Consider the following 11,552-nt stretch of genomic DNA (forward strand, 5'->3'; position numbering starts at 1 on the left):
TGAATCCTAATCTGGTTATGCATATATTAATCTAATCACCACAGTTTACCCTTGAGTGTGTGACCTGTCTGATCTATCATAGTAGACATTAACATTCACCGGAAAGAGCCATGTCTATGCTCCCGTTACTCCTAAATTGAATATATTGTGACTATATTGTCTATGTATGAGAAATAGAATGTGATCGTAGGCAATATAAATGATTTCAGTGATATCTTTGTAATACGGTTGTCCTCCTGGTGAAATCAAAACTGCTTTACCAAACATTCATTTACTGTATTAAGTGCACTTTCCATCTATTAAAGTCAAATTTTCATCATTTGTCTGGATGAAAAAGGAAATTTGATTGAGCTGAAAAGCAAACTTGCCATTATACAATAATGGAATAATAACTTTAGTCCAATCTTTTGTACAGATCTGATATTTTATACAGGCAGAAATTGTGTTTTGCTTGAGGAGAAATAGAATTAGTCTTCAGTTATCAGTGGGATATCCATTCCTTCTGTTTGCAATAAGAATAATGTTTCAAAAATAAAGCAGATTTCATTCTCGGGCTTAAGCGACGCTGCAACCGTTGGAAAAAAAAACATACATGCAATATTTACAACAGTAATCCTTTTGTATTCTCTGCTTCAATAACCACCCATTTACCCAGCTGGGTCACCAAACACTTCAGTCGAACCTAAATGTGAGTCACCAACGCTTAAGATCAGATTTTGATCTGTTCAGAGAACAGATGCTAAATGCAGACTCCTGGTTTTTGGCCATGCCCGTTGGCCACAGCAGGTGTGCTTTTCCTGATGGAGGTCATGCGGATAGCAGAAGTGCTCTGGAGGTAGCTGGTGTTGCGCTCTTGGTATTTGCGCTGCCTGCACAGCAGCTGGTTGTTGAAATGCCTTCGGAAGCTCTCGCTCAGCAAGTACAGGGCAAATGGGTTCATGCAGGAGCTGGAGAAACTCAACACTCTTGCCACAAGCGTGATGATGAGGTGTGACAGCGAAGAGTCGATCTGCCGATAGTTGAAGGAGCGGTACATGTAGAGAACGTGGTTGGGGAACCAGCACAGCGCGAAGAGGCCCACGAACACCAGAACGATCTTGGCTAGACGCTTTCTCGTTTCCGTCTCAGAAGAGAGAAGGAGAAAAGTTGACAGATAAGACCACTCAATAAAGCATGAGGCGCACTTTAGATGAGGAAAAGGTCAATAAACAGGCATGCAAGTTCAGTAGTACATCCTCTAGCCTGATTCTGAACCCAGTAATTGATTGTCATTTGCTGGAATTGAGTTTAGTTCTCGCAGGTGTTCTGGTTAGCAATTTATGTTTCAGCAGTTTATGTTTTATTGGTCAAAAGTCTGGAATCATTAAAGGGTTAGTTCACCCAAAAATGAAATTTCTGTCATTAATTACTCACCCTCATGTCTTTCCACACATGCAAGACCTTCGTTCATCTTCAGAACACAAATTAACCCTTAAAGGCATGACTATTTTGCCAATCGTTCTTACATATTCGGGTCTTTATCGACCCGGATCTATATCTAACACGGAAGGATCTCTACCTATCGTGATAATATATAACTCCTCTGATATTAGAGTAACAATTACAGAAGGATAAAATAAATTATATTTTGTTACCTTTTAGAGCTTGAAAGGACTCTGTTTGAGCAGATGTTTTATGCCATCACCTCTGTCCTCATCAGAGCTCATTTCCCAGTAAATTCAGCAAATAATGGGCTAGTTTTATGTTTGAGGTCGCGAATGGGCTCATATTCTCAAACATATTCTCAAAACGATATAATTTTCAACATCTTCATAATCAATATTTTGATCGCTAACAGCTTCACCAGATCCATCCAGTGACAGTTACAGTCATATTTGATTGGGTTCAGTACTTGCTCTGCAGTAAATCGCTGAGCCATTTCATGTTTTGCTTATTCTTTCGTTTTCTGTCTGAATTAATCATCACTTCATCGTTGTGTATCAGACATTGCCACCTTGTGGAATAAAGGTGAATTACACTTATTCAGTCATCTAAAATTCAATTATTGTTGTGCAGAAAAAATATACGTACACTGATACACACCTTGGGTCGTTAGCGACCCTATACAATATTTACAAAATTGATTGAGGAATACCAAGAAGGTTGAAGTCTAACTTTAAAAAATGAACGAGGAGGAGGGTAGAGAATGACATCCCGGGTCACTAAAGACCCGAGGTATGCATTTAAGGGTTAAGATATTTTTGATGAAATCTGAGGGTATCTGAACCACACATAGGCAGCAACGTCATTGCACCTTGTCTAGAAAAGTAGTTAAAAACATGGTTAAAATAAACAATGTGACTAAAGTGGTTCAACCTTAATGTTATTAAGCGACGAGAAAAAACAAAGAATTATTCAACAATTTGAATCATTGTCATACATAGTGAACTCGCTTGTTTTACATAGTGAAGCTTGCTTGTTTTAGGTCAGAACGCCCACTCACTACTATGTATGACAACGGTTCAAATTGTTGAATAAAATTGTTATTTTTGCGCGCAAAAAGTATTCTCGTCCCTTCATAACATTAAGGTTGAACCACTTTAGTCATGTTGTTTATTTTAACCATGTTTTTACTACTTTTCTAGACCTCAAAAAGTGCGAAGACAGTGCTGCCTATGGTTCAGATAACCTCGGATTTCATCAAAATATCTCAATTTGTGTTCCAAAGATGAACGAAGGTCTTATGGGTGTGAAACGACATGAGGGTGAGTAATTAATGACAGATTTTTCATTTTTGGGTGAACTAACCCTTTAAGTTTTTTTTTTTTTTTTTTTTATGGTTTTGAAAGATGTCTGTTGTGCTCAGCAAGGCTGCATTTATTTGGTTAAACATACAGTAAAAACATTAATATTGTAAAATGCTATTACAATTTAACATAACTGTAAAAATAAATTTAAAAAAAACTTGAATTTTCAGCATCTATTAGTCCAGTCTTCAGTGTCACATGATCATTCAGAAATCATTCTAATATGCTGATTTGGTGCTCAGGAAACATTTCTTATTATCATCAATAAACTGAACTGTGGTGTCTGTACCGTGACGAATACATGTACTGTTACACCCCTAATTTTTTGGTATACTTGTTAAAACGCACTTCACAGCCTGATAGCGATAATAGAAGTGGTTAAGATATTAAAAATGTACATATATCTTCTGTGGAAGAAAAATATTCGTCCAGTCATTGCATTCGGTTGTAGACAGACAGTTACCGAGCACCACAAACAAACAACAGCCACATTTCAGGTGGTACAGGTTAGAGATGTAAGTTGTTTTACTTTCATTATTATTGTATTATTGTAATGTTTTCAACATTGATAATAATAAGAAATGTTTCTTGAGCATCAAATCAGTATATTAGAATGATTTCTGAAGGATCATGTGACACTGAAAACTGGAGTAATGATGCTGAATATTCAGCTTTGCCATCACAGGAATACATAAAATTTTAAAATAGAAAACGGTTTATTTTAAACTGTAATAATATTTTACAATATTCATGTATTATTCATCAAATATTGAGACTTATTTCAAAAACCAAAATATCATAATTAACTGGTAGTGTGTGTTGGTTTGCACTTTAAATTCATCTTATTCTTACAAAAGAATAGATCTTTTGTTTTCCACAGAAATCATACAGATGTGTTCTAAGATTCTGCAGTACTGATAATGCATAATTTCCACTGTTCATTGAAGTACATACAGTGCAATACAAGAGAATATATCACAAGCTGCTCATGCGTTCAGAAAAAAAAAATGATAGATGGATGAACAAGACTGATTTGTCTCTTGAAATTATTAATTACTCATAACCAAAAGAGATAAGACCAATGGTGAACTTTAACTAAGATGATATATTGTATTATCAAGGGCAAGAGGGAGCAGAGTATAGCTGCCTTGAAACAGCTGCTGAAAGAGAATATTAACAAGAATATCTGTCATCCTTAAGGACCCTTGGCACAATGCTTAACTGATGATTCACAGCCCAGCAAAAGATAAAGTGCCCTGTCTCAAAAAACTGTCTAGGGAGCATTTTGTGAAGGGTGTCCCTCAGTTCAGCAGAGGCTCATTTTATACTTTCTCTTAAAATGTTTATGGTTTGGCTCTTGGGGAAGAAATCTTATCTTAAATCATCATAAAAGGGCCAATTCCATTTAGAACAGCTGTTATGCAAATCGACATTTAATTGTAAATAATGAGTATGGGTTGTATGCCTTCAGATTCAATTCCTGAATTTGAATGGAATTCGTATTAAAGCTGCAGTTTGTAAATTTTGCCTCTGTCGCCATCTCTGTTTGAAACCTGCATTTGCAGTTATTTGCAGAATTATCCTCTTTATGTGGGTTGTGCATTTTAGTCTCTTTACTTCAAAATTTTAGATGAGTTACTTAATTTCTTTGTAATTATTTGTCAAATTTACTAGAAATTTCTAAGTAAAAATGTTTTAAATTAAATCTTAATTTTTTTTATATAAGATCAGACTTGCTTGTTTTAGGTCCGAACGCCCACTCATTACTATGTATGACAACGGTTCAAATTGTTGAATAAAATTGTTATTTTTGCACACAAAAAAGTATTCTCATCGCTTCATAACATTAAGGTTGAAATACTTTAGTCACGTTGTTTATTTTAACCATGTTTTTACTACTTTTCTAGACCTCAAAAGGTGCGAAGACAGTGCTACCTTTGTGTGGTTCAGATAACCTCGGATTTCATCAAAAAATATCTTAATTTGTTTTTCCAAAGATGAACGAAGGTCTTATGGGTGTGGAACGACATGAGGGTGAGTAATTAATGACAGAATTTTCATGTTTTGGTGAACGAACCCCTTTATTATTATTATTTATTTGATTAAACATACAGTAAAACATAAATATTGTAAAATGCTATTACAATTTAACTGTAAAAATAAATTAAAATAACTTGAAAATTGAAAATTTTACCTGTCATTCAATTAGTTAATTCATTTCTTTGTAATTATTTGTCAAATGTACTAGAAATTTGTAAGTGAAAATGTTTTAAATTATATCTAAATTTTTTTGTATAAGTGTATAAGAGTAATCTTGGGTTGACAACTTGTTTGACAGTTTAAAAATTGATTAAAAAATCTATAGATAAATTTATAGATTGATTGATTGATGGATGGATTGATTGATTTTTTCCTGTTGTTCCAAATTTCATTACAACTTCTTATGAGGTCTGGCCAATCGAACCAAAATTCACACTTATTCTTAAATTTTGAAATTCGCACAACCCAACCAATTACCCCATGAAGCACATTTCAGGTTAACCGTTTTTCAGTGTGCTTACATTGACAAATCCGAAAGATCTGTGCTCTTATCTCAACTGTGATATTTAAATCATGATTGATGGAAAATGCACAACAATCTGCTATGCCTGAAGAAGAACTTGTTTTGACAAACACAGAATATTGGCATTCAAGCGTGTGAGCTTTACGCTCTTCCCCTGGAACCTCTTACCTGTCTTTTGGAGTGCTCACTAATCTCACCTGGCATATCATGAGCACTCTTGATAAGCGTCCTCGCGATGTGGTAGTAGTAAACAGAGATAATGCTCAGGGGGATGAGGAAGTAGACGAGGAATATCATAATCGAGTGAATCTTGGGATGCATCTCGTTGGAGAGTGGATACGGCACACAAGCGGTGAATGTCATGTTCTTGTCTGGCATATGAACCACCTGTGAAAACACCGCCTCGGGGATAGCCAGTAGTACAGAGACAACCCATATAGTGATGGCCTTCAAGCAGGTCCAGAACACTGCGCTGGAGGTCTGGATGTCCATGGGATTCACAATAGCTTTGTGTCTAAGAGAAACATATGTGAAGAATTGTCAGCACACAGACTGCTGTGTCTTTCATCCAGGTTGAGGATGGATGAAAGAGAAAATTGCCTTGTTTATCATCAATTTATCATAGCTTGAGGGAAAACACTGTGTTCTTATCTGTCAGATTTGAATGTGTGCTGAGGTTTATAGTTATTCCACATCAGGATGTGTGCCTGTTTATACTAGACCTCTTATTATTGAAACAACAGTTTGAGATGGGTGTTTTAACTGTAACATCTCAATTTTCTATTCAGATAAGCCCTGGGTATACTTCATTTTTTTACACGTACACACACAGTTGATACTTGATACCTCACTTGATTCGTACGCATACACAGGTGTTTGGCGCATGCACAGTTTTGAGAAATCTCTCATCACAAGTTACAACCCATATAAATGTACAGTCAAACCAAAAATTATTCAGACACAAGATATAATTTTTTATATTTTTTTACTTGTGGGTGCAGGACACTATAGTTCATTAATGTAAGCGAGGATAGCAAAATAAAGTAAACCGTGACATATTATACCCAAAAATTCTTCATACAGTAAAATCGATGATGATTTGGGACACTTTGACCTGACTAGGTTTTGCTTAAGTGTTATCTGACAAAGTTTAACTTGTCATATATATATATATATATATATATATATATATAGCATTTTTAAACTATAGTGAATAAACTGTAATAATTAATGAAATGTTCACGGTGTCTGAATACATTTTGGTTTGACTGTATTTGTATTCTTTCATGCTAGAGATGTACAAATGACGGTACTTTCTAACCTCTTTGCACAATCTCTCGTAGCTTGCATGTGTTCCGTCTGTTCTGTTCATGCAGTTTTTCATCAAATACCTTGTGAATCGATGCCCCAGGGCACGGTTCCCACATTATGGACAAACTAATTACTGCAAAAAAATTACTCATGTGCGACCTGCGCACAAAGTCCACGTGGTAACAAAAATCTGGCAGTGCACATACAGTACGCGTGTACTCTTCTGATGACGAAATTCACGTCACGTGCACTGTATGCTTAAAAGTAGGGCTGCACGATTAATCATAATCGAATCAAAATCGCGATTTGGCTTAGTGCGATTATGACATCGCAAAAACTGCGATTTTTAATTAAATATGTACACAGCGTGTTAGTGAAGAGCTGCTTTGTGATCAGTAGTAAATGACGCTCCATCTGAGAGCACAGCATTAGAAAAAACAACACGTCAAATATACAAACTTAACAAACATGAGAAGCATTTAGGAACTTCTTTTCTAACAAAAAACTCAAAACTCACTTCATAATGTCAGTTAAGTGTTTGAAATAGCATTTTGATTAGCATTGGATTATAGATATGCTTTATTATTACGGAAATACCCGAGAAAGCTTGAAGAAATCATATAAACCACGTATTGTTGTAGTCGTATGTTTATTATATTCATGTTTAATCAAAGCCTTTCTACCTTCTTTTTATTCAGTCACAGCGATAGCATGATGCCCACTGGGGTTCGGCGTTTGTTATATCACGTATATTTGGATTATTTGGAGTATCTGCTCAAGGGCGCCCTCTGGCATCCAGTATGAAACATACATGTTTATCTCCAAGTAATTTCACTCAATCCTATTCAGGGTAAAAATAGGAAAAATAATTCCTCTCTCTAAAGAACTTTGAGGGAAACATATAATAAATATGTTTTTCTCCAGCATACATAAGTGTACAGTGTTTTTTTCCTACAGTGGATGCATAAGAGGCTCATATTAAATACATGGACTCCATTTTTGATTTTGCATACCTCCTGATGACAAAAAAAAAAAGAATTTTATCATAATATAATACTTGATAATAAATCCTTAGACCTTTCTAATGATTTATAGACATACTGCTTGCATGTTAACAGGTAACCCCACATCATACTAATGCAAAATACTTTAATAATGAAAGTTATTACAACAGTAATATTTCTTATTTGGTTTAATATTTTTATTTAGCAATAATGATGATAATAATAATGGAAAAAAAAGTCAAAATAATATATTAGCACAGAATTTTGGGCCAAATTGTGCAGCCCTACAAACAAGCAAAACAAGCCTGGTATTGTTTATATATATATATATATATTTCAATTGTTTTACAAATTCGCATTTTAAATCGCAATTTTAACCAGAAAAATCGCGATTAGATTTTTTTTCCAAATCGTGCAGCCCTACTTAAAAGTGAAGTATACTTTGGGTTTTACATACCATGACTGTTCTATGTTAATAAAATTACTGCTTCATGTCGTCATACTGGGATACATTTATCTTATTGGAAAAGCTTATTTATGTGACAGGTTGATTACAGTCAACACAGTCATAATCGGAAATTAAACTCAGAATTTGTGTGTGTGTGTATATATATATATATATATATATATATATATATATATATATATATATATAACTGTATATGTGTGTACATATATGTATGTATGTATGTATGTATGAGTGTATAGTTAAAACATGGCAATAAAGGTTGGTCCTTTTCAAGCCATTAAAAGGTATATAGTATATACTGTATATCTATCTAAGTTTTTTTAGGTTCAAGCATATATATATATATATATATATATATATATATATATATATATATATATATATATATATATATATATATATATATATTGCTTGAACCTAAAAAAAACTTTACACTGGATTAGCAATATAAAGTCTAAAACTACATGATCAAAGTCATAAATGATTCATCTATGTTTTTCTCCCAAAAGAAAAGCTGTCCTATAGGAAATACGATATTTCCTGTGCACATCTTTCCGACATTCTGCTGCAGCTGCAAAGAAGGTACACAGAAGTAAAGTACACGAAAACCAATATAGAAAATTCATGGTGGAAAATTGGTTGCTTTTGTTCCAAGGAAATTGTCTATTTTCTCCTATTGACAAACCGGCAAGGTTTGATCAATTCGACAGTATCCTTTAGACATTCTACTGCCATCATCTCTATGGTAAATGGAAATCTCATATGACAGCATCCTCGCCCTGACTTCTCTCCTCCACCAGGTTTCACTGCCCCGGGCTTGCTTTTTCCTCTCTCAATGAGCACAGTCTGCCCTGCCTGAGGCATGGGTTAGCTGGGGAGTGCCGCAATCACAGCTTGATTTCTCCCAGAGTAAACAAGTGAACGTACAGTATAAACCGACTAACATGCAAATGAACTTGATTGTATTTCATGCATGACTGTGAAGTAAGTGCTATGTTGAGTAAGTGCTAATCAGATTAACTCTCCAAAACGGTCTCTGATTGATGATGCAAATAGTCTGTTTTCTGTCTCTTTTTTATCACAGCAAGCTAGCCAATGCACTTTGTTCCATCCTCTGGAAGAAGCTTCTGAAATCTATCATTTTAGACTTAATTCCTTTGGCCAGGAGTTTCATTATCACAAGCAGCTGAAAATTAACTACATTTTGTATCACAATTGTCGTTTTGGGGAATGGGACTGTTAATGTAGCCAACAAATCAATAGCACTGCTTGGACCCCAGGGTGGTGGCATAATCACTGTGGCACAAATGAACTTTCAGGTGCTCCAAACAACAAACAGACAGAGCAACAAATAAGGCTAGGAAAGGTCATCACCTTTAGCTGGGGCCCTCAAGCACTGAGTCAAAAATGAAGGATAAGACAGAATGAAACAGAGTGGACATTTGTCATCTTCACCATAGATCCTCAGCCACATTTTTAATGCCCTTTCACAGACTAATTAGAAATTAGCTTGTCAATTAATAATATGAAGTTGTAAGTCATTATTTAGGATTTGAAGCACTGTATGAAAACCTCAAATTCTGCATATACTCCTTTCAGTTGAAGTTTATGCATAAGGAATATTTGGGAATTATGGTCCCAATGTATATGCAGATTTTCTTGAATGAACAATCAGTTTTTCTAAGCTTTATCCCAAACCCACCTTCTTTTGGCTATAATGATGTCTCCGCTATTTACAGCATCCTTGCTCCAATTTGGCTATGAAAATGCTGCATTTCTATAATAAAATTCATGCGGTGTGAGTAAATCAGAATAATGATGTCAGGGGTTTGCTGCACAGATGACTTTCAGCCTTCAAAACAATATTTATGTGTACAGAAAGTATGAAAACAAACTGCCTAATAAATCTTTCATTATCTGTCCAGATCTGTGCTCTAGCACACCTAACCCCATCACTCTGTGTAATGTCAGAGAAATGAACTGCATATTTGTTGTTGAGAAATATATCTGAGTCATGAATCAGATGTCATACAGAATCCCTTCAGGCTGTTTGCCAAATGGTATATGATATCTACAGCATCAAGATGAATCCCTCTGTAAATCAAAGTAGTTTGCTTTTGCTTTCAGCTACAGGTGCTTAATGAGGAATTGTATACTGCTTAATGAGCTAAAACAGTAACTACAGACCTAATGTTGTATATATGTATTATATATAATTTATAACTATATAAAACTATAGTTATATATAACTGTAGTTTTATAACTATAAACTGTAGTTTTATAACTATATATGTGTGTGTGTGTGTGTGTGTGTGTATATATATATATATATATACATACATACACACACACACAATGTCTTGTTTGTTTCAGTGGTTAAACATTGTCATCATCTTCGCAGTAGTGAATGTAGCAGTGATTTAATGATTTCAGTTCATTCAGGATTTTTTTTTCGTCTTTTTCCCCCCTTACCTATCTGCGCTGAGTGCGGTGAGAGTGAACACAGAGACTCCGACCGAGGTGAGCTGGATCACCGGGATCATCTTGCAAGCCACCGTTCCAAAAATCCACTCTTCATAGAAATACCTAAACGCGTCCACTGGTACACAAGTGACCAAAAGCAGAACATCTCCCACAGCCAGGCTGGAGATGAAAATGTTTGGTACACTTCGCATTGCGCTGGTGGTGATGAATATTTTCACAAGAGTGATGTTGCCCAGTAAACCAACCGTTATGATAAATATATAGACCGACGGGATAACGCATCGAATGATGAAATGCGCCGTTTCCCCTCCATCTGATGTCCAGTCATCTGTGAAGTTCTCAAAGGCTGAGGTATCCTCAGAGAAAGTGTGATCCATATTTCGGTTTAGTAGTTAGAAAGCAAAGTAGTTAAATAAATGGCTGTAAAAAGTTGCCCTGCTTGGTAGGAGAGAGAGAGAGAGAGGTGCTGTCCGCAAAACTTAGTGCTGAAATGAGCGATGTCTTCAGCCTCGTCCCTAAAAGTTGACTGGCTTCTTTGACAGGCAGGAACAAGTAAAGGGGGAGCCTATGGCAAGCCATCTTAACATTTAATCATTTAAACTAACTATTATATAGCTAATTTTTAATACCTATTTCAGACTACTAGTAAGAAATCCAATAGTGACTAGTAGCCTATCGTTTTCAGTTTCTCATTTAACTAGTTAATTCGGAAACACTTTACAATAAGGTTTATTTGTTAACATTAGATATCGTGAACTAACCAAGAGCAATACATTTGTTACTCTATTTGTTAATCTTTAACGTTAGTTAATAAAAATCCAGCTTTGTTTGTTCATGTTCACATTGCAGTAAACTGTTTACAAATACAACTCATGATTTTAATAATGTAGGCTATAGTAAATGTTGAAGTAAACATTAACAAAGAAGCTGTAGAA

General features: G+C 35.1%; 1 protein-coding gene across 1 annotated transcript; it reads right to left on the reverse strand.

Annotated features, from left to right (window-relative positions):
* Positions 1 to 739: 739 nt before the first annotated feature.
* Positions 740 to 10,994, reverse strand: nmbr (neuromedin B receptor). The gene is made up of 3 exons (XM_067383145.1): positions 10,606 to 10,994; positions 5,518 to 5,863; positions 740 to 1,123 (listed from the first exon to the last, which is right to left on the reverse strand). Exons 1-3 carry the CDS (start codon positions 10,992 to 10,994, stop codon positions 740 to 742), a joined length of 1,119 nt encoding a protein of 372 aa, XP_067239246.1.
* Positions 10,995 to 11,552: the final 558 nt, after the last annotated feature.

The sequence above is a fragment of the Chanodichthys erythropterus genome, chromosome 4 (assembly GCF_024489055.1).
Source record: "Chanodichthys erythropterus isolate Z2021 chromosome 4, ASM2448905v1, whole genome shotgun sequence".
NCBI lineage: Eukaryota > Metazoa > Chordata > Actinopteri > Cypriniformes > Xenocyprididae > Chanodichthys > Chanodichthys erythropterus.